We start from the raw sequence: 24,820 nt of genomic DNA, 5'->3' as shown, positions 1-24,820 counted from the left end.
ATCACATGCTGACCCTTATTGTTATATTAAAAATAGAAACAGGGTTTCCTGAATCAAATTAGGAGTACTGTAAGTCACTGTGGTGGTTTAATTCCATGTCTGCTACTTATTATATCCAGTACTGCCCTTGGGAACTCTCTCTGTCTCTCCCTCCCTCCCTCCCCGCCTCTGTGTTTATTAATCTCTTACCTGAAAATAATATAATAGAATGGGTAACTTGTTGCTAATCTAGGTAAATATTGCTAATATTTAAAATCAAGGCAGAGTATGACCTTTAAAAATGAAAAGGTGTGTATCAAATAGCAGATGAGGAAGAGCATTTATGCAGCCATTACTATAAGCAGACTTACATTGAAACTGGATTATGAAACTCTTGTTGACTTTCATATGGTACATATTTTTTCATCAATACAATACTTTGAACTTCTTTGTTTGTGCTTTCCTGTACCATCAGAAGATACAGAAGTGCAGCACTTACTCTTATTTCATTTTCTTTGGAGTGACATCAATGAAAACTTCAAATGTTTAGAAATCTGAATTTTTATACAGATATAAGTGCTCAGCATAGAGATAAATAATAGAAATGTGCTTCCAAAACAATTTTGCTTCCCCACACCAGTCTCCAGATAGGCACTATTTAAATCCTGTCAGCTTATACAGCTCCAAAATTTTGACTTGGTCATATCGTAGAATTAATGCCAGGTCTGTTGTACTGTATTATTTTAAATCTAAAAAAAAATATTTCTATTGGTGTGTGTGTGTGTGTGTGTGTATGTGTGTGTGTGTGCGTAGACAGACTATATGATAGAAAACTATATACATACATACAGTATGTGTATAAGCGTGTGTGTGTTTGTCAGGAAACAGTCTTTAAACATTTTTTATTGAGAAACATTAAATATTTCACTCTTAACATTCATTTGTCAAATTCTGTCTGCTTCTTGTCTTTCACAAGTAGATGTTCTTCAGATGTTTTAGACCTTAGCTCTCATAAGCTTCAAGTAGAATAGTAACATTAAAATTTTAGCTCAGGGGGCTAAGCCAAGAGCCTAATTCTACAATTTGAAAAAATGAATGGAGTAAATTCTGATCAGGTTTGAGGCAAATTTGACTTAAGGTTAAGTGTTTTTTGTTGATTGGCATGGGTTACCCACAAATACTTACAGCATTTGTTGTATCTTAGACACATAGATTTATATCCTGCATTTCTTCCAAAGGATCTTGATAGGAAGGGAGTCTTGCTGCATTTTTATGTGAAATAGGTTAGCTGAGGGAAAAGTCACACGGTGAGTTTCTATGGCTGAGGCTGGATTTGAACTTGGTTCTTCCAAGCTCCAATATTACACTACAACAATATACTTTTAATGAAATGGTATAGACTTTGTAAGGATAATAAATAATTCCAACTAAGTGCAAAGATTTTGGAGCTAAGCATGTTAAATCACAGAAAAGAACAGAAAGGAAAAAGAATTAATACTGTTACAGTTTGGCCAGATATAAATTGTACTCTAGTCTAGCATACTTGCCTACTTTTGTGAAAAAGGATTGTGTACAACTTAGTGGTAGTAAAAATGAGTTTGTAAATCATCTAGCTAAACAAATTTTAAATAAATTCAGTCTGGTAAGAACCTTCCAGAAGGGCTTAAGATTATGAAAAGGGACTTAGAGCTCAATTTTTAAAATAAGTTATAAGCTTGGCTCATGCCTGTAATGGAGGGGAGGAGAATGTTTATAGAATCATATAGCATTTGCAGCTGAATAATAGCATTAATATTTCCCTCGTAGATACTGTTGATGAAATCCAATGATGGAAAATAAATCCACTGTCAAACTAAACTAAAATACCACTATCTGACATGATTGCCTGAAAGATTTATGTTGCATTAGAAATTTTGGTTGCTGTAAAATCAAATCTTTTTTGTGGAAAATTATATTTAAAAATTATTGATTAGATAAAGTTGTCTAGAAATATAGAAAAAAGTTATGTATAATTTTTAAAAACCTATATGGAACTTAATTGTGTTACATCTTTTAAAAAACATTATTGTTACTTACATCTTTAAAAAATATTGTAAAAAATGATATACAGCTTCAAATTTTTCAGGATGCTTTAATTATTTTAATTTGATAAAATAAGAGCCCCAATTGAAAGCACTGAATTGATAAAGTTTGGTTTTCTTTGGGGGTTTTTTTCTTTCAGCTTCCTGCTGAAAACTGGCAGGAAGTTGCTACTTTTCAACGGTTTATCACTAAACCTAGGAACACAAGCTTGATTAAACTGTAATAACGATACTTTTATAAAGGAATGTGGAGGCAAGCTGATATTATAGAATATACCATACATAATTTAACCATTAAACTGCAGGAGACCACTTAAGGACGATGTTGTTTTTAGAACGGGGTGTATGGGCAGAGAAGAAACAGTATCACAAAGAAAAGTTAGCCAGATGCCAAGATGTCATTATATATGGTCGTAGAACCTAACTTCAACTCTGGTGGTGCAGTGCTTAATGTAAAGTATTGCAGGCAAACTCTGCCCACAGCCTGGAGTTCGATCCTGATGGGGCTAAAGATTGACTCTGCCTTCCATCCTTCTGAGATCAGTAAAATAAGGACCCAGATTGTTGGAGGCAGTATGCTGGCTCCGTAAACCATTTACAGAAGACTGTTAAAGCACTATGAAGTGATATATAAGTGTAATGCTAGGGCTAAGAGTATTTTTACAATAATTTTTTTAGGTGTGCTCTTCAGAAATCATTCTCTATTTCTCACTTTCTGATTAGGATTGTTTTACTGTTTTGTTTTTACATTTTGAGCTGCCATAGGAATGCATTTGTATGAAACTATGTTCATTAAAAAATAAGCAAACATGAGAATAAGAGTGGACAAATACCATTTTTAATTCCTCACTTTCTTACAAGTCACAGTTTTAAATTTGTCCCATCCTGGTTATCACATTGTAGGAACCTTTAAAAAAATCATAAATATTTGTTTTCATCCCCCCGCCCCCCATGTTTCTAAAGTGCTCATTATTTTAGAAAGAGAAAATAGTTTTTGCTCCAGTTCTGCTCCTTGCTCCAATAGCCCATTCAAAGACTGTTCTTAAAATATAAACTCACTTGTATGTATGAACCATTTTTGCATATTAAATTATTAACTAATTTATGTGTTTCTCTTAACTATTTGCCCAATATACAGAAAAAGAGAATGGATTCTCCAGGGTGCAGAAATGATGGCAGAAGGTAAGTCAAGAAAGTTGCTCTCCCTCCAGTTCTATTCTTCCCTCCAATAGCCCCTTCAATGATTGTTCTTAAAGTGTGAGACTCCATGCGCTAAAAAAGAACTATTCTGAAATAAAACAGCAATAAAGTCTGTTTTTTCCCATTCTCCCATCTTCTCCGGTTTTCTCCCAACGGCTCATGTTTGGATCTAGACCAGAGAATGCTCTCTAGTCTGTACACTATTTTTCGTTTACTATTAATTTTATTTCTGTGTCCCATGTAATGGCAATTGGGTTACTACAGGTACTATTGCAGATCAGATAATGGACTTTGTCATCATCTAAAATCTCTGTTATTCAAACTAAGTTTATAATTCAACTTTTAAAAATGGACAGATCTAAAGTATTAAATATAATGTATTGTAAAATTATTCATTTTTTCCTCCCTTAAGTTAAGATATCAGTTAAGATACTCTTAACTAAGGGGGAGGAAGGAGGGGGACAAATAAGGAATTGTAGAGAGAAGATTATGCTGACTAGGGACTTTTTTGCAATGTAGCCTTCAGCTACTTGTCTTCCATGTGTGAACTGAGTGGGAAGGAAGCCAGCTTAAGAAATTCTTATCTAAGTTTCATCTCCTTCCTCCACAACAGTGACAGCCAGATGTCCAACCTGGTCAGAATTACCAAGTTTTGCAATTGGTGGATTCCCCTGCTTTTTTACTCCTCCCAGCCACTTTAGCAAAGCAAGCATCAGTTGCTTTTCTTTTTATGGCCTTTGGTTTTGAGATATGATAGAAAAAAATAAGTTTTGTAGTTTTTCCTGTCACATAGATTAGAAATGGAAAATTGCTTGAAGGAAGGAAGAAAGTAATACAGGTCAGTATTTTACTGCTCCATGAAAGAGAGACTACATTTTATTGTTCTACTGCTTAATCTGAAAACCAAAAACGAAACAAAGTCTAATATCATGGAGTCTAACAGTACAGTATAAAATGACTGTCGGAGAATGAAGATTGAGGAGTACACCGTCTACTAGCCATTTGTGTAAAATGGAATGAAGTATAGCAGGTGGATCAGGTTACCTGACTACCTGCTTCCACCAGAAAAGGGCAAGATAACTATTTTTCATGCAAATCAAGAAAAGTTAATCTTCCCAGCAGCCTAGATGCGGGCTGAGGATGAAATTATCCATTCCTGCCCTCCCATATACTTTCAGGGGAGAAAGAGGGCAATTACACAATGAAAATGAAAATTGTGGAACTGGAAGAAAAATCATAGTGGGTCTCTTTTATCAAGCTTTATCAAGTTTTATCAAACTGATTTATTGTGGATGTCTGGAAAAAAACCAATGAACACTTGCTTCAATACAACTTCAAGAGTCCACTTTGCATTTGCTGATATTTCCTCATTTTATGCTTTTGTAGATTGCATTTGATCAGCCATCTTTATCTGAACCTCAAGACCATCAATGTTCTTCATAGCCATCATGGAAGTTTGCCAGTCCTAAACATCAAAACAATGCTGTCCTTGAGGCTGAGGTAGTAGATTGAATAGTTGTGGAGCCATCTTCTCCCTTTGAGCTAACTATACAATCTACTGTCTTTCCTAAGGAGACAGTCAATTCAACTTCTCCCATGGGATTACCCATTTCTACATGCAAGTTATCATCATGAACAATGATCATTTTGAGGCCCTTGGGTGTCAGGCATGCAGTTCTATAAATATGCAAATGTGTGAGGTCTTTGTGTTGCTTTGTGGAGGTGAGGTAGTAGGTTGTATAGTTTGTGGGAGGGATTAAATCCCATTTCAGGTGATAACTATACAGTCTATTGCCTTCCTTAAGGAGCAGCAAATCTGCTTTGAGAGATGAATGATACAGCAATTATATGCCACATTGAGCAACCCAACAAAACCCTGGCTCCTTACTGATTCTACGTTGTAGGAAAAGCTTCTACCTGTATTCTGGATTAAACACAACAATCATGCACTCCTTTTTTTTTCTTTGCTAGATTTCTTCATATGCTATGCTCTTTTCTTCTTTTTCTACCTTGGATTTTCCTTTCTCTTCCTTCTAGCACACTCGCATTTCAACTCTGCCCCTTCTCCCACATCTGTGGAAAAGCTAGTCACCAAAGATTAATGTTGAACACTTCGTGTAGTTTAATTAAAAGCTTTCCTATATTTGACCTTATATCTCAAGGCAAAATGATCTTATATATCTAGCTAGCCAATGCAATGGCACTCATTCAAAAATATATTAGCATGCTAAAATATATGATGCTAATAGAAGCTTAGATACAATTTCCTCTGGACTGGAAACTAGCATATATATCAGCTTTCCAAACACCACTCATGTGTCCAGGTGGCTGTGCAATCCCAACTTCCAGTTTTTTTTCTCTCTGAAAGTTGCTAAAGAAGGTTGGTGTAATCTGCCCCTTATGCAAATGTAACATAATACAAATGATAGTATGCCTGCTTCCAAGTGTGAAATTGGAATAATGCTATTAGGAAGTGTCAATACACAAGAAACAATTGCTAAGTTTATTTGGCTTGTTATCATTATTGCAAAAACTTTTGTTGCTCATATTATTATAGATTTGCTGAAATCATGTTCATTTCATGTCCCCATCCTTCCTGCAATGGCAGGAGCAGCACAGCTGTTTCCCCTCATTATTGAGGCCTTTCTCCATGGAAGTCTGCTCCATTTGTTTCCTAGGTTGGCATTCCCTGGGTGGAACAGCTCGTTTTCTTCTGGTCTGGCTGCCCTATATTTCCAACCTTTGTTTTTTGGATTTGAAATGGTTGAATTTGGAGGTGTTGGGAAGTGCAGCTTTCTCATTGGAATCTCTCACCAATGGCTCACCCCAGGCCTCCCCTTCCCCAGCAGAAATAGGCCAGCTACTTCTCCATGACACTTCAATGTTCTCACACAGGGCTTCAGGGAAGTTTAGCAACCAGTTTTCTTATATTCCCTCCTATTATGAATAAATGGTGCAGCAGAACAAGGAGTGGGAAGGGGGAATCTTGGCTGGCAGCCATTTTTTGTGCTCATCAGAGAAAGGAGCTGCTGATAACTCAGCCTCTCTTTTCAGGATAATTGTCTGAGAGTGAGTGTAGGAGAAGACTACATGTATTTTTCGTTGTTGTTTTTTAAAAAAAGCATTGGTGATGTGAAAAGATCCTTATCTGTCAGAATGCCCTGAATCAGGTGGAATTCTATCGGTTTGCACCGGTTCGGTAGAACTGGTTGTTATGGTCCCCGGTAGTTTGGAGAACTGGTAAATCGGGCCTCTGGCCGGCCCCGCCCCTCTCTCCCTGCTTCTCCACTCCCTGCCCAGTCAGTCCCTATCGAACATGTGCAACATTGTGCACATGCGTGACATGCCTGCAGCCTGCTTTTGCCCACCCACCAGGCCAGCCATTGCTATCTGCCTTTTGCTGTGGCCCTGCCGGTTCTGAAGATCTCCCTGGCTGAGAGAGGCTCTGCAAGTCCCAGTCACCTTTCCCTCCTCCCCCCCCCCCACAAGCCTCTCCACTGTTCCTTCCAGCTGGGTTAGGCTAAACCTAACCGCAACTGAGCAGCGCTGATCTGCCTGCTCACAGGTAAGCCTGCATGTTGCACTATTCCCTCCCCGACTGTCCCCAGACCTTGCCGCCCCCCAACCATCCCTGGACTCAGCTGGCTGGTTTCCTCACTGGTCCACCCTCATCCCACCAGCGGTGCTGGCAGGGCCTACCTACGTGCCCCCCAATCCCTGGGCTCAGCTGACTGGCTTCCCCACTGGCATGGCCCCATCCTACTGGTGATGCTGGCTGGGGCCTACCTACCTGCCCCCCCATCCCCAGGCTCAGTTGGCTGGCTAAGCCACCATGCGGCGCTCTCCCATCTCTCCCTACCACGTGGCGGCTGTGGCACAGCGAGCTGCGGTGGTGCTGCTCTGCCCAGTAGGGCAGCTGATGTCACAGCAGAGTCTCCACCACCTCTGCCTACTTCTCCCAGGGGCAAAATGGGAGGCAGCCAGGTCTGCCACCTCTGCCACCTGCAGAGGTGCTTTGAGAGGGCTGGGATGGGGGGTGCTCCAGGCCCCGCTGCAGCCATTACCACCACTTCCAAATGCGGAGGTGCTTTGGGAGGGCTGGGGTGGGGTAGGGAGTGCTCAAGGCCCTGCTGCAGCTGTCGCCACACTGCCGCCAAATGCGGAAGTGCTTTGGGAGGGCCGGGGCAGGGGTGCTCAAGCCTCCACTGCAGCCGCACACCACCCTTCCTTCCCCCTTCCTTCCTTGTCCCACCGCCCGCTTCTGACTGGAACTCACTGGATTTGTCCCAGACCAGGTGTGTGTGTGAGAGAGGGGGGAGAGAGAGAGAAAGAGAAGAAAGAAAGAACAAGAAAGAAAGAAGGGAGGGAGGGAGGGAGGGAGGGAGGGAGAGAGAGAGAGAGAGAGAGAAAGAAAGAAAGAAAGAAAGAAAGAAAGAAAGAAAGAAAGAAAGAAAGAAAGAAAGAAAGAGGGAGAGAGAAAAGAAAGAGCAAGAAAGAAAGAGGAAGGGAGAGAAAGAAAGAAAAAGAAAGAAAGAAAGAGAAAGAAAGAAAGAAAGGAAGGAAGGAAGGAAGGAAGGAAGGAAGGAAGGAAGGAAGGAAGGAAGGAAGGAAGGAAAGGAGAGAAAAAGAAAGAGCAAGAGAGAAAGGGAGAGAAAGAAAGCAAGAAAAAAGAGGAAGGAAGTGAGGGAGAGTAAGAGAAAGAAAAAGAAAGGAAGGAAGGAAGGAAGGAAGGAAAGAAGGAAGGAAGGAAGGAAGCGGGGGCAGAGAAAAAACTCTGTGCTGTTATTGTTAATTGTTCCATTATTTATCATATATTAATATTTTACACAGTCCCTACACCTAGAGTGATTTTACTGCCTTTCTTTTGCCCAGGTATTTTTAGGGTTTACATGTCTTTAGTCCAGAGCATAAATACACATGTGTGTTTAACAGAGTTGAAAGGGACCTTGGAGGTCTTCTAGTCCAACCCCCTGCTCAGGCAGGAAAACAGGGTGTCAAACTCTGAGTAGAGGTCCTGGGAAAGGTGTCAGAACAACAGAATAACACTTAGAAGGGACCTTGGGAGAGAACTCTGTACCATTTCAGAGAAATGGCTGTCCAGTCATTTTCTTAAAAACCTCCAGTGTTGGAGCACCCAGAACTTCTGGAGACAGGCAGTTCCACTGGTTAATTGTTCTCACTGTCAGGAAGTTTCTCCTTAGTCTTAGTTTGCTTCTCTCTTTGTTCAGCTTCCATCCATTGCTTCTTGTTTTGCCTTCTGGTCTTTGGAAAATACATTGCCCCTCTTTCTCTTTCTGGCAGCCCCTTAAAAGCCTCTTGCCTATCACACTCTTGAGTAAGGCATGTGAGCCATTTCCTCCTTTCAGTGGGCCATGAAAGTGCATCTATAGTATGCAGATAATAAAGTCAAAAAAGGTGAACAACATTTTTACAGAACTATAGATAAGTTGAGGCTGGGTGGCAAGGAATGGTTGGGAGGGGAGGGGCCAGGCGAGGCACCCCTTGACGTGAGTGACATTGGTCACGCCAACACAGTCATATGACCACCAAGCCACGCCCAGCCAGAAAAGCCACACCAACCCAGTCACATGATCACCAAGTCACACCCACAAATTAAGCCATGCCCATAGAACCAGTTGTTAAGAAATTTGAATCCCACCCCTGCCCTGAATGTTACATTATTTCAGGATACTTGTGTATTTATTTATTTAGTGTATGGCATATCATACATGAATTAGCAAAATATATTAATATTTCACCTAGATTAGTAAAGCACAGTAAGATATAAATGTTAAAAAGATCTATGTTCAAATACTAATGTCTAGGCCAGGGGTGTCAAACTCAAGGCCTGGGGGCCGAATCCAGCCCATCTAATACTTAGATCTGACCTGCAGTGCCACCCTGGAAACAGCAAAGGACTGGCCCATGGTGCCTCTGCCAGTGAAAACAGAGCTCATGCAGGATGCCTTTGGCCCTCCCGAGCTCCGTTTTCACTGGGAGAGTGTTGCAGGAAGCCATTGCAACCAAAAACGGAGCTTGGGAGCCTGTTTTCTCATCAGAACACTCAGGCCACCACAGGTGCCCACAACATGAGTGACATCACGCTGGACACCCTGGTCATGCCCATCCCAGCCCGCCCCCCCAAGGTCAAACATTGAGGCGGCCCTCAATGAAATTGAGTTTGGCTCCCCTGGTCTAGGCCATCTAAGCCTTGAAACGCAGAATCATTTATATTTTTAAAAAAATCAGATACTGAACCAGTATCTCATCTTATAGCCAATCATGACGTGATCTACAGTTTGACATGGGACCACACAGTTACACTTAGGGGAGGTTACTATATCCCATTTAAACAGATAATTCCAGTAGATGCTATGTGAGGTGTCAATCCTACTCAGAATTATCCATTGCTGACGTGGTAGTTCAAAGCCTGGCATTTTTTTTGTGGGATCATTTATATGTCTGCCTGTGCCTAACTGTTCAGCAGCCCATTTGGATTTCCATTGGGAATCAGTTTTGGGGCAGATGTTGTGTAAGTGCCAGTGGAGGCTTCTGGCTGATAAATGAAGAAGACCAGCATGCACTGGTAGGAATGAGTTGTTCATATTTTTTCTATATTCTTTCACTAGTGATCCTGCCTTGTAAAGCTGGTGGTGCTACATGACTCAGAACAGGAAGCCATCAAGTTGGAGTAGTTTTAATACATACACTTATAATCCTCACGGTGTCATTGAGTCTGGCATCTAAGTTACCAGTAGGCAGCTGTTAAGCCATACAGGGACACAGTATTTGCTGCAGAGTAGACCAATTGTAGTGCTGATGACCTGAGGGTGGCAGCTGAAGCACCCCATTAAGTTCCACATAATTTCTAGAGTATGTTGTTCCTAGTATTCATTTCTGCTGCTGGACTCTAGTCTAGATGTATCTTATAAGAGGGAATCTGGTCCAATGTTACTCCAAGGTACTTTGGATGTGGATTATAAAGGAGTAAGTTGTTGTTTAGGTAGACATTGCAGCTGACATTTTCAAAAAATGGTCATGTAATTATGAAGCAAATAATATTCCCCCAAAACAGCATTAACATAGATACTAATATAAATGCATTATTTTGCCCCTCTTTCAAACCAATGATTTGAAAGAACCTATCTATGTTAGTGTTAGATCTGGGAGAATGGTTCAGAAATGGAGGCAAGACTCAGATAACAACAACAGCTCTTTATTAGTGACTTCAGATCTGAGCGAGTTATCCCGGCCACAGCAGCCCCTTATATAGGGCTGGCTGTGGCTAGGCAGCCAATGAAAGCGATTTGAGTTTGCCGCTCTTGACAGGGCCAATCGCGGCAGCCCATTTACTAGCCAATCGGATCAGTCTGCAGTGACCAATCATGATCTGCTATTCGCGGGCCAATCAGAGTTGCAGGCTTTCGAGCCTGCTAGTCCGGAACACCCCTCCCCTCTCGGTTCCGTTTAAGGGGTGGAGTTATATAGTCTCGCAGGTAGGCAGGTCTTCATACCTGTCTACCCAACTTACGCAATTCCAATTGTCCATGTTCAAATTTGGGTTCGGATGGACTGTTTGCTGGATCTAGCAGGAATGGTGAACTGGTGCCTTGGTTGGGGCTCTCCTCTGATGCCCCCGGGGTGATTGAGTCCTCAGCTTCATTGCTACTGCTATGGCTCCCTGGGCTCGCTGAACCTGCTTGGCTGCTGCTTCTTGGTGAAGTGTTCATCTGCCCTGGTTCAACTACAGCTGGTGAGTATTGCAAGCTATGGTGTGGTGATCTCGGTGTTAGTTCTGAATAAACAGGTGTTGGTTCTATTTCCGGGCTCACAGCTTCCCCTCCCCCCCCCTGGTGTCGAGGTTGGGGTCAGGGATGGAAGTTGTGGTCAGTCTGGAGCGTAGCTGGTCAATATGGCGTTTCCACGCTCTGCCATCAGTGGTCAGTAGACGGTAGGAGCGGGGACCCGTGACTTGAGTTATTTGGGCAGGAATCCAGAGGGGATCTCCAGAAAATTTTTTTGCAAATACAAGGTCTCCTACCTTAAAGGCGCGATGCTTGCTGCTGGAACCCAGGGGCTTTTCCGGGGTGTAGGCAGGGTGCAAGCGGTCTAGAGGCAATCTGAGTTTCCTGGCCATCAGGAGTTCAGCTGGGCTCTTGTTAGTTGTGCTGTTAGGTGTGATATGTTGAAGAAGCAGCATTCTAGTGACTTTATCGTGGATATTACCTTGTTCCATTTTCTGTAGGGTTTTCTTTGTGAACTGAACCATTCGTTCAGCCCTACCATTCGCCGCAGGATGAGCCAGCGATGTGAGTGTGTGTCGGATGCCCCATTCAGCTAGGCATTGTTCAAAGGCTAAGGCAGTAAATTGGGGCCCATTGTCAGAAACCAGGACATCAGGTAGGCCGTGTGTGGCAAAGAGTCTGTTCAATTTCTTGATGACTGCCTCAGTAGTGGTTGTTTTCATTTTATTGACCTCAAGCCAGTTAGAATACATACAGTTATTAGGAAAGTGTGGCCTCTAATAGGTCCCGCAAAGACAATATGAATGTGTGACCAGGGACCCCTGGGTGTTTCCCATTCTGCTGGTGGAGCTTTTGGTGGGGCTGAGTGGTTTTGCTGGCATCTGTTACAAGAGGCGACCCAGGTTTCAATTTATTTGTCCATATCTGGCCACTAGGCGTAACTTCTTGCCAGTGCTTTCACACGCACAATGCCCAGGTGTCCATCGTGCAGCATTTGGAGGACTTTTTTTTGTAGTTTGGTTGGTATGATGACTCGGTCTCCCCATAAAACACACCCTCTTTGTGAGAAAAGTTCTGTCTGTCTGTTTTTGAATGGTTTAAAGGTTTCCTTGGGCTCGTATTCTGGCCATCCCCTCTCCACCCAGCCAAGAACTCATGCCAAACATGAGTCTCTTTTGGTTTCAAAGGCGATGTCCTGGGCCGTTAGTGGAGGTGAGGGAATTGTCTCAATTTGTAGTATTGGGAGAGTGGGAGCTGGGTCTTCCTGCGGTTCGGGTAGTGGAGAGCGGCTCAAGGCATCAACGTGAGGAATAGATTTCCCCAGGCGATATTTTAGTTGATAGTCGTAGGCAGCCAGGAACTCCAACCATCGGGTCATTCTGGGGGAGAGAATGTGTGGGGTAGGTTTGTCGCCCGCCAGAATGCCAAGTAATGGCTTATAATCCGTGATAATAGAAAATGGTCTCCCATATACATATTCATGAAACCTTTTAATCGCAGGGACAATAGCAAGGGCTTCCTTATCTAGGTGGCCATAGTTTCTTTCTGTTTTTGACAGAGTCCTTGAAAAAAATGCAATTGGTGCCTCTGAGCCGTTTGGGAGGACGTGGCTCAGGATGGCCCCTACCCCGAATGGTGAGGCATCACAAGTAACAGTCAAAGGGAATGTCTCATTATATTGAATTAACACTGCATCAGAGGTAAGGAGGTCTTTTACTTGTTGGAAGGCATGTTCCTCCCAACATCCCCAAATCCAGGAGGCCCTTTTATCGAGTAGTCTATGAAGGGGCACAGCAACAGTCACCTTCTGGGGTAGGAAAATGTTATAAAAGTTAATAAGTCCCAGGAAGGCTTGGAGGTCAGTTTTGTTTTTAGGTCTTGGGGCGTTTTTGATAGCTGCCAATTTCTTTTCTGTAGGGTGGATTCCTTGTTTGTCAAGAAGGTAGCCAAGAAACTCCACCCTTTCTGTGCATAGCTGGCACTTTTCCTTCTTAACTTTGAGACCAGCATCTTTGAACCTTTGTAGGACTGTTCTGAGGCATTTCTCTAATTGACTTTTTGTTGGGGCTGCTATTAATATGTCATCAAAATAGAGCACGACCCCTTTTATGCCTTGTAATAGTCTCTCCATCAGGCTTTGAAAGATGCCTGGGGCTACGCTTACTCCAAACTGGAGCCTGTTGCATTTGAATGCACCACGATGTGTGACTATAGTTTGGGCTTCTGCAGTTTCAGAATCAACTGGCAGCTGTTGATACGCTTGGGCCAGATCTAATTTTGCGAATATTCTGCCACCCCCAAGTGAATGCAGGAGATGCTGAATGACTGGTACTGGATAGGCGCTCTGCTGCAGCGCGTGATTGAGGGTGGCCTTGTAGTCACCACAGATTCTCAAGGACCCGTCAGGCTTTATGGGGGTGACAATTGGTGTCTCCCATCGGGCGTGTCAATGGGTTCTAACACGCCTTGTGCAGTTAATTTGTCCAGTTGCTCATCAATTTTGGGTTTGAGAGCAAAGGGAACTCGGTGTGGCTTTAGGCGAATGGGCGCAATGTCGCGGCAAAGATTAAATGAAATGGGGGACCCCTTGTACTTGCCTAAGTTTTCGCTGAACACTTCTAGGAAATCGTGGACAAGGGCTGCTTCCCAGTCATCGTCTTCAGTATGATGGATGCCAGCCATTCCGATTCCTAATGGCGCGAACCACTGAAGGCCCAATAGACTTGGCCGGTCTCTGTCTACAATGGTGAGCGGTAGAATTGCATTATGTCCTTTGAAAGAGACCTGGAAATGGTGGGTACCTACGACTGGAATCCAGTTGCCTTGATAATCTTTCAGTATAAGTCTCTGACTGCTGAGGTCTTGGCGTCGGATGTTGGGAATCAGTTGCTTGAGCGTTTTCCAGGATACCATGGATAGTGAGGACCCAGAGTCTACTTTCATAATGCAAGGTTTATTTTTGATGATGACCTTTACATGGATTTTTTTAGCATCTAGCGATGAAGCGTGGCCGATGGTGATGGTTTGGTGAGCCTCTTCTCGTCTGGGCGTACCATTAAACCTTTGGGGTCTGCTGTATTGATTCCACTGGTTGTTAGGGCGGTCCCTCTGTGTGGTGGGGTTGCCATCACTCCTCCTCGGGCTGCTCCCTCTCCGTCTGGGGCTGGAACCTCTTTTGTTTCTGCATACTTTCGCAATATGCCCTCATTTTTCACAGAAACGACACATGGTGTCTAAGAATCTGCATTCGGATCGGGGAGGGTTTCCCCCGCATCTGGCGCATTGGTAGTTGGGTTTACGACCCCACTGGTCCCGTTGCTCACATTCTGACCAGAGTCTGTGGACTTCTTCCTCCTCGCTGTCTGAGGATGACTCGACATCTTCATGATGGGTGGTCGATGTGTACTTGTCTGAAGGTTTCCCAGCATCATTGGTGGGTTGGCGGTTGGTTCCGCTGGTTCGGCGCATTCGTGCTGCTGATTTACGAGTGGTTTCAGCTGCGGTGGCGTCTGCTATGGAATCTGCAAGCGAGATGTCTCCCTTGGCCATGATCTTGCTCTGTACAGTTGGATCTCTAAGACCAAGGACGATTCGGTCTCTCATGGCTTCTTCGAGGTTGGCGAAGCCACATAAACCACCCAGGTTCCTCAGGTCTGCCACGAAATCCCCAATGCTCTCACCTTCACGCTGGTCCCTCTGATAGAACTCGTGTCTGCGAATGGGAGTTGGTACTGCTGGGGCGTAATGGTTGCGTGGGATGGGAGCAAGGGTGTCCCAATCCATAGTTTTAACTTCAGCTGGTTTTGCTAAGGCTTTAGCCATCTTAAAAACGGCTGGTCCACAATGGGTTAGAAAAACAGCTCGTTTCTTGCTGGGCGTGGCATCTTTGAGGTTGTTGGACTCTAGGAACATTTGAAATCTGTCCATATATGAGTCCCAGTCCTTGCTAGCTGGATCGAATGGGGCGGGTGGTATAGCGCTGCTGGCCATGTTGCCGTCGTTGCGCTCTGTCAGCCACATGCTCCTTCAGCTAGCTCAGTTCTAGTAGACTTCGTTGCCTCCGCATCCCATCCTCGTCGCCAGTGTTAGATCTGGGAGGATGGTTCAGAAACGGAGGCAAGACTCAGATAACAACAACAGCTCTTTATTAGTGACTTCAGATCTGAGCAAGCTTTCCCGGCCGCAGCAGCCCCTTATATAGGGCTGGCTGCGGCTAGGCAGCCAATGAAAGCGATTTGAATTTGCCGCTCTTGGCACGGCCAATCGTGGCAGCCCGTTTACTAGCCAATCGGATCAGTCTGCAGTGACCAATCATGATCTGCTATTCGCGGGCCAATCAGAGTTGCAGTCTTTCAAGCCTGCTAGTCCGGAACAGTTAGAACTGAATACCCTTCCCTCAACAGAGGGGAGGAATAAGACACCACCCATCTCCAGTTTACAACGCAATTCTTGCAGCAGTTCAAAGAAGATTCCACAACCAACTGCACCCTGATTCAGGTGACCCTGAGTGCACAGATAAACCTCCAAGTGGCCTCAACAGCTATCAGAGAGAATTCTAACAGCCAGATGATTGCAAAGAAATACAGTTCTTCCATCCTCCCGACCATCGTATCAGAACCTACCTTCCATCTCCCCACTATCCAATCTCAACTGTCAGTACCTATCCTTCCATCCATCCCCACCCCTCTGCCATGAGAACTGATGAACCTTTTGGATGAGAAGTGAAACATTTTCTTCTTCCTCCTCAAGGAAAAAAACTGTCTAGTTACCTTTTGAAGAAAAAAGCACCTTTGGGACAACTATGACCTGGATGACTGAGAATCTCCACAGACATCCTTCTCAGTTTATTTTTTTCAGATCAATGGTGTAAATACCTCTATATGTCTACATTTGTGCAAGTTTAAAGCTTTAGGGGATATCAGCCAATTTGGTGGACAGTGTTACATATTGCTTCTTCCGCCTAATCCTTAAAATAGTCTGAAGCTGGCCTGTAATCATCTCTAGAATGCAAAACCCAAAGTTATAACAGCTGAATCACTATCAGAGCAGAAAAAAGAAACTGAAAGGTAATTTTTCCACAACAAAAGCAAGACCCATCAATCTATGGTGCTTTGGGGCAAGAAAATCAATTTTATTATTATTTCAGATGCACCACAATTGAACTATCAATCAATGGATGTGGCTCCTGGATGTGAGATTAGATGGCACTAGAGTTCTGAGCTACTGCAAAAATGTAGTAGCAAGCATCTTTTTGCTTTTTCTAACTTTATCTATAGCTGAGTAAAGCTTTGCCTTTGGCTTCATCCCATTCTTAAATCAGTTATGAATTAAGATAATCAGTGTTCCGGACTAGCAGGCTCGAAGCCTGCAAACCTGATTGGCCCGCTGATAGCCGATCGTGATTGGTCGCCATAGATTGATGCAATTGGCCAGTAAACGGGCTTCTGCGATTGGCCCTGCCAAGAGTGGCAAACTCAAATCGCCTTCATTGGCTGCCTAGCCACAGCCAGCCCTATATAAGGGGCTGCTGCGGCTGGGATTCGTTGCTCAGATCTGAAGTCACTAATAAAGAGCTGTTGTTGCTATCTGAGTCTTGCCTCCGTTCTTGAACCATCCTCCCAGATCTAACAATCAGCATTTCTGAGTCTTGGAGGTTAAAGATGAAAGACGATCATACCTGTAACATACATAGGCAAACACCAGGGACATTGACTGTACTTGTCCGGATTCCAGGCAAATTTGAAATTCTGAAGCCAGAACAGGTAAAAAAAAAGAAAGAAATCTTTTCAATTGAAAACAACATACAATTCCCAATGGGCTGTTTCCTTAGGCTGTAGAGTATCGTGATGAAATAACAATATCATTACAATTTTTTAAAAATAGTTGACTTTTCCTCATTTGCTGATAGAGGGACTTGAGGAGGCATCTATGCTGTAGAAACTGCCAGTAGGTGGGGCATTATGCTGATAGTGTAGAACAGCTAAAAGGCTTGAATATTAGCCTCCATTTTAACACTTTTATGTTTCATCACTTCATCCACCCCTTTTCTTTCCAGAAAAAAGTCCATTAAGGCAGAAAACATCACACAATGCCTTTTAATCAATTGCACTAGCCATTTCTTTGAAGAAGAGGGGGGGAAATTCCAAGAATCTTGGCTTACATGTCCTCCTGTAAAAACAGGATGCTTCAAGTTTGATCCTTGCCAAGGAAAATTTTGAAATGTGCTTGCAAGGAACACACATAGTTCAGCAAAGTGACATGACTTGGCATAAATTCCAGCTGGACATTACTGCTTACACACTTGCTCTTTTTTACAACTTTATACTGTGTCTGCACTAACATGATTTTTGTCATATTTAGTATGATTTATTTCTTTATCTGCACTAGATTGTTCTGTCACTTTAACTTTGAGTATTTCAATAAGTATTACTAGTGGGCAATTCATTTAAAGGCCTTAAGGTTTTTTTTTCTTGTAGCATCATTCTGCAACATTCAAGAATTTTTACAAGTGTACCCATGTATGATAGCCTTATGGTTTTCTTACTGGAGTGGAGGTCTATTGACCAAAAAATATAATAGCTGCTTTTTGAATTATAGCAATTACTGTCTTCCTCCTGCTCCATCAATTCCCAATAAGTGTTACCTCTCTTTTTTTGTACTCCTGTTCTATTTTATGTTCAGACCTGTAAGATATAAACATTGCAATAGAATTACATGCAGTAAAAATTCTGGGTACTAGGTTATTTGGTATAAGACAACTCCAAAATTGTATTTTAAAAAATACATTTTAAAAAAATTGCATTTAGTTTCTTGCCAGGAGTAATTCAAGAACTCAACATCTCAGAGTTTGTATAAACTTTTGCTTAAGCAAAAGCAGATATGGAACACTATTTTCATGTCCAATAGTCCTGCAAATTTTTGACTGCGCCTAAATGGTGGGCACAAAAGCAGAGCCAAAAATGAACTTTTACAATAATGCTAGTGTCACTTCTATGGAAGAAAGTTTTGGATTTTCACAATGGCAGCACTGAATCCAATTTGCCAATGATGGGTTTTCCCTCCCACCATTGTTCTGAAAAAAGAATAAAGCAAAGCAGTTCTTTTTTGCTCAGTGGAAGTGCAGAAGCCCTGTTAGCAGAGAGGAATGAAACATCACGGCTGCTTATCTTGGTTTTTTCCATTTTTGTACGTGGGTATTGTTTTCTTCAATTTTATAGATGGACATTGTTCAGTCTCACAATGGCATGAAACTATAGCAATTGTCCCTAGTGCCGAAAATTGCCAGTTGCTTCTTGCCCCTCTTCCCCTCTTCAAAAAGAATATTGTCATCCACACAAATGGATTAAAAATTAGTTTTCCATTAGGTCATCTTGCTTTCCACATATACAAAATGTTCTTTCTGCTCTGAACATGAACAATGAAAGGACAGAGATAAAGCATTTTCCTAATCCCCAAAAGTTAAAAGTGTAGTATTTTGAAATTCCAGAAATTTCAGTAAATTATAAATACCTTTTAAAACATTCCAAATGTTTTAAAATGTAAGCAACTTATTTGCTTGCTTGCATTAGCTGATTTCACATATTGGCTGCTTCTCAATTAAAATTAAAAAGATGATTTAAAGAGACAGTAATAAAACAATGATAAAATCAGTTAAACAACACTTGAAAATTGAAGAAAATAAACTCCCCACAAATGCAGTTTGATTTCTAGACAGTTCATCCTTGTATTATTGTTGGCCACAGTATGCAAGCAGTTTGCCACTGCTGTCTTCCAAGGTAGCCTTCCAGTTTCCACTCCAGTGTACTGTACAGCTAAAAGAGGAATTAAAGATAATCAGAAATGTAAGCTTGAGAGAAGAAAAAGCTTTCCACCTGATGTCTATAATTAATATAACTGCTAGATAAGCTTCCACAGGATGTGACTAATTTCTCAAAAAGGAACATTTTCTTAAAAGCCTACAGCATAGGAAAATTGGCTAACTGAACCCTGCATTTTAAAAAGGAGATCCAATATAGATATTAGAAATTATAGACTAGTTAATATTTGCTACTACAAACGAACACTTGTCATATTCTCAGTATTCTTAAGCATTTTTAAATTATATACAGACTGGATTCATATAATACAGTAAGGAATCTACCCACCTTAACAAGCACAAGGCATTAGATATTAGACTGGTGCTTGTTAACTTCCTAGTAACTTGTCTGCCATTAGGAAAAGTGAATTTGATGAATTTTCTCATATCCTAAAATCATTTTAGTAATTAAAAGGGGAATAGGAAACGCTCCCAAAAGATCACTCTAGACTGGAAGAATGGATGTTAGACATATAAATGAGGCTTAATAGAAGTAAATATAAATTATGTTTATAAACTATAATTTCACTTGCATGCTGATAAGAGTCTTGGCTGCAAGCAATTGACTAGCAAAAGGATCTTGAATTTATATGGGTTACACAAAAAAATATAACTCAGCCAATTGAATGAGTGCTAGAACATCTGTGTAGAATCCTATTTTATGCAAGCATCAAAAATTTAGAGAAAATATAAAGAAATTTAGCTATCACTTAACGTAAATCTCAGGTGCAAATTCCAAACTAGAATCAAAAGCCATCATAGTGAAATGAACATACTTTACAGGTTTCAGACAAATGAAAGAAACACCCCCCCCATACACACACACACACACACACACACACAAACATATATTAGATTTTCGAGGGGTTCTCTATTACAGGCAGTGTAACAGATATTTATTTGAAACTAAAACAAGGCTCAAGTTGCCACGATGAAAGAAAAACATTATCTGAATTAGAATGTTCAATCTGTTGAATGATAAAGACAATCCAATTCAATGAAACAAATCCTGAGCAAATAACAATATTTTAAATTGATGTCTAAAAGAAAGTAAATATATATTTAATAAAGGAATGTATGATTATTGTAATTTCTGTCCTCAGAATTTTTGTTTCAAATTCAGTTTGTTCCATATGTGTATCTATTTTTCTAATATATGCAGTTCTGTGTGCAAATTTGCCAAATGCATGCATTTGTACAAGAAGTTTAATATAATACATTGTGCGCATTCTCCTTAGCTTCTGTAAAATCGCAGTTTTTATGCATAGCAACTTCAGAGAAGATTAACTTCCATCAACAATTTGTATTTGGTTCACATAGGGGTTCCAAAGTGAAACAAAGGAAATTTGCCTTTAAATATGAATTTTCCCTTTACCCCAACTTGATAAATAATCCAGAGGAGGGCGTTTGAAAGTCTGCAAATAAATCCATTTCTAGTCATTAACAATCTCATTTCTGAAGAAGTAGAATCCTGAAGCCTTAAAAGAAACCAGCAGAACTGCATGAAAACAAATGAGAGCAAATTGAGACTGACATACGAATTTTGTCTAAACAAAAAGTTGTAGCCAGGGAAAAGGCTTCAAGTATATGCTTACATTCCTAAATGACATTTCCCAATTTGGCTGTCATGTTCTGTAGTATTTGAAATTACAAAATGTGTTCTGTCATGACAACCCCACTTTTCACCTATTGCAGTAGTCCTGATTAAATATTGTTCCTCAAAATGGATACTGATGGGATCAGGTTTGTTCATACTGGTAGCTATTGCTGCCTTCTGCTCATCTAAAGTTACCAGTCTGGCTAATATAAGAGCTAAGACCACCGTGTTTCTCCAACAATACAGCCTCCACCAATAGGAAGGCCCAGCATGATTTCTAGGCATGAGGTGAAATTAAGCCCCAGCCCCAAAATTTAGGCCTATTTAATCCATGCGTTTCCCCACCATTTCTCACATCGTTCGTTAGAACTACACGAGGTGAAGAGAAATGGGGGGGAAGGGCAGGGGTGGGGGTGGGGAGAAAACTTGCCTTTAGGAGTGCCCTACAGGTAGACTAGGCAAGAATACCCCGATCTACTGATAGAACATCAGCCAATAGAAGCTCCCCGAAGGCAGGGTCCCCAGCCGCTTCAGGGCATGGCGTGGCTTCCTGTGTCCCCTCACCTTTAGGCAGTCCCTTTCGGGCAATGGAAGCTCCCCATGTGCAGTCACCAGCCACTTCGATCAGCCATTAGAAGCGGCCTCAGGGCGAGCGCACACACACACTCCCCTCACCCCAAGGCCATTTCTAGGGGCTGATCGAAGTGGCTGGTGACTGCACTTGGGGAGCTTCCATCGCCCAAAAGAGACTGCCTAAAGGCGAGGGGACACGGGCAGCCATGCCACGCCCTGAAGCAGCTGGGGACTCTGCCTTCGGGGAGCTTTCGTCGGCCGATAGAAGCAGCCTTGGGCCGAGGGGAGTGTGTGTGTGTGTGTGTGTGCGCTCACCCCGAGGCCACTTCTACTGGCCGATCGAAGTGCCTGGTGACTGCACTTGGGGAGCTTCCATCGCCCGAGACTGCCTAAAGGCAAGGGGACACGGGCAGCAATGCCACGCCATGAAGCAGCTGGGGACTCTGCCTTCAGGGAGCTTTCGTCAGCCGATGGAAGTGGCCTCGGGCGAGGAGTGTGTGTGTGTGTGTGCTCGCCCGAGGCCACTTCTACCGGCTGATCAAGTGGCTGGTGACTGCACTTGGGGAGCTTCCATCACCCGAAAGAGACTGCCTAAAGGCGAGGGGACACGGGCAGCCACGCCACGCCCCGAAGTGGCTGGGGACTCTGCCTTCGGGGAGCTTTCGTCGGCTGATAGAAGCAGCCTCACAGCGAGGTATGTGTGTGTGTGCCACTCTAGGTGGGGGGGAAAATTAAGTCACCCCCGAAAAGACGGCCTAGCCGTTTTTGGGGGGATCCAAAAAAAATAAGGCCCGGCCTTATTTTGTGAAAAACACAGTATTATGGTGCATGTTGTCACTGTGTGATGCAATGCATTTCCAGAAGTATGCACTCTTACAATTTAGAATGCGAGTGGGAGAGTAGACAGTAAAACCAGACATTTGGAACAGCACATTGATTTTCACGATTGTAGCATTATACTGCCACTGGAGGGCCTTTAGCACAATCATTCAATGTCACTGTGCATTATTCAATCTCATCCTTCTTTCTTTTCTTAATGGAACTTTTCTGGAGAAAAATGAAGTAAGATGGGAGGGGGCATTTTCTGAACTCTGATATCTGAGTAACAGAGGGCAATTATGCCATCATAGTTTCCTCTCAAAGTGCCAAATGTGGACAATCAATCTAAAGCTTAAATCAGCAGACTGGTTGTTCTCACAATTTCAAGGAGCTGTAGAAACTGCCCTGTGAGTCAGGGAATTCACAGCACAGCTCTGAACTCCAACAGCAAGGACCTTGGAATGGAGTTGCCTTTTGTGCCCATTGCATGCAAATAGCTTTGTTGGTGCTAGGGTGCATAGAACCGCCTCACCATCGGTAGTCGCCATAGTGAGGGCTATAACTTCAGCCTGGCACAATCGGGCCTCCCAGAGCTTCGCTCTTCTTTCCTGTAGGCAGAATGCGTAATTCAGAGCCTTGTGAAATCTCTGACGAAGGGGAGGGGGAACTTGGAGCCGGTCCATGAATTTTAACAAAAAAGCTTGTGTTCAGCAGCTTTAGCTGCTATAGCAACATGGCTGCAGATAAAGAGTGTTGGCTCTTCCACCTTGCAACTCTCTTAGAGGGCAGGCAAAGAAAAGTAATTAATGCCCCTGGCCAGCATGGCAAAAGAGGGCACTCCATCAGGCCGCCTCTCATCGGCTTGCTTTGGCAGAAAGACAGATTTATGGCTGCCACGGATCTTAGTCTTGCTCTTTAAACCTGACAATGTTTTTTTTTAAAAAAAAAAACTTCGTTAATGCCAACCAGGGCTGATACTTTCACAGACCTATTATAATATGTAGTTCAGGGGTGAGGGGGAGTCATCTGAAGCAAATTGATTTACAGTTTTAACATTCCCATCTATGAGCAATATTATTCACATTATTTTACCCATTTTGGCTTCTAATGTTTTTAATAATAATAATAATTGTTATTTGTTTATTATTGCTTTTTAACTTTCTTGTATGCTGCTAAAAGTCCCTTGTTTTGCAAGATGGGGGCAATATAAATTTGAAAAATATACTTAAAAATACATTTCATCAGAAAATTCAGCCAGAGTTTCCCTTTGGTATCCTCTGTACTTGACAGTTAATTGTGTCATGGTGTCTGCAGGATGAGGTCATAAAAGTCAAGATAGTAGCCACCCTGTTGTGATCAAAACACCATTTATGTTTATGCATATTTACTACTAAAAGAAGGTCTACCCTGCCCATCTAGTTTCAGGCCTGGGACCCAACCAAGTTTTCAAAGATTGCCTGAAGGCAGGCATTGTAGGAGCCATGTGGATCTCCTACAGAGAAAGTCCACTGATTGGATTCTATTAACAAGCATTGTTTAACTGATGGGACCAGGGGTGGGATTCAAAAATTTTTACTACCGGTTCTGTGGAAGTGGCTTGGTGGGTGTAGCAGGGGAAGGATAATGTAAAATCTTCAGTCAGAGGTGGTATTTGCTGGTTTTCCGAACTACTCAACATTTCTGTTACTAGTTCTCCAGAACTGGTCAGAACCTGCTGAGTACCACCTCTGGATGGAACCCAGAGCAGGCTAACCTTTTAGAGCATATAGGATGGGCAGGCAAGCAGTCCCCCAAGTAACAAAACCATGCAAGTTTTTATAGGTGACAACCAGCTTTCTGACTTCACTGGTAGCCAGTTGAAAACTAGTGCATCTCATGTAACAGGAATGGGTATAGTGACGCTTGCCCATCATTGCTGGTGCAACTGCGTTTTAGACCAAAACTTGCTAATGGCCTTTATGGGTGGCCAAAGCATGAGTGACTGTGAGAATGGCCTCTCAGTCCAAAAAGCATACACCTGATGCACAAGGTGAATCAGTGCAAAGGCCTGCTTTTCTATAGTTGATATCTCCTTCTCAAGCAAGAGCTGAGATTCCAGGAAGATCTCCCAGTTGCAGATAAATCCTAAGCAAGGCAGTGCAACCCAACTTATGACCAAAGTGAAAAATCAAATATTTCAACAATATCATTTGATCAGCCAAAGGTCCAGATTGGCTGTCATCATTATTGTACTGATGATACTTGACATCAAACCAACAAACAATGTCCTCCAACAACTTCATCTAAATGTTCAGTAGAGGCCAAAGGCATTGAAAGCTGAGATATCTTGCAAAACAAAGCTTCAGGTTTGGTATCTTTCACCTCCTGTCAACACCGAGTACTTAAGACCTCCATAGAATCCATGCCTATCTCCAGAGGAATTTGAATATGATTGCCATCATTCTCAGTCAAAAATCTTCAATCAATATCCCTTTAAACACTCAGTTTATAATTCCACCCAAATAGAAGAATTTGTGTTTGTTTGTTTATATTCATATCCCAAGATTAAATTGCTTGCTTTTGATGTGAATGTAATCCATAAAACAATAAATCTGTCACTAAAGTGCTATAAAAAGCTGTTGTTTTGAATGGACACTCTTGAATGATCATTTCACCACATTCCAAATTCATGGCACAGTTGGGGAAAAATGATGTCTGTCTATCTGCCTACATTGTTAAATGATTACATCGGAAAAAAAACCCTCAAAAGACCTCAAATCCTTATGTTCCAAGTTTAGGATTTAATCCTCAGAAATACTAAATGTTTGTCAGAATCTAAATTGTTTGGTTTTGATGCTTCACACAAGAGTTTTTGAATTAGTTAAGTAGTTAAACAGCATCTTCAGGCATCTTTTTAAGTCCTCCAAAAAAATTTCCACCTATTTATAGTTTTACGATACAAAACCTTCTTATATCCAAACTGGCTTATATG

General features: G+C 42.2%; 1 protein-coding gene across 1 annotated transcript in view; it reads right to left on the bottom strand.

Moving 5' to 3' along the window:
• Positions 1-18,375: 18,375 nt before the first annotated feature.
• Positions 18,376-24,820, bottom strand: part of PI16 (peptidase inhibitor 16) — a 34,777-nt gene continuing 28,332 nt past the window's right edge. The window contains exon 6 of the mRNA XM_087929643.1: positions 18,376-18,816. Within this exon, the coding sequence (XP_087785769.1) occupies positions 18,656-18,816 (161 nt within the window). The 3' untranslated portion in view covers positions 18,376-18,655. The remainder of the gene's footprint in view (positions 18,817-24,820) is intronic.

Source organism: Pseudonaja textilis, chromosome 3, assembly GCF_049901715.1.
Source record: "Pseudonaja textilis isolate UNSWEBS1 chromosome 3, rPseTex1.2, whole genome shotgun sequence".
Classification (NCBI taxonomy): Eukaryota; Metazoa; Chordata; class Lepidosauria; order Squamata; family Elapidae; genus Pseudonaja; species Pseudonaja textilis.
The sequence above is the reverse complement of the archived record's forward strand: the minus strand, read 5'-3'. Positions and strand labels throughout refer to the sequence as shown.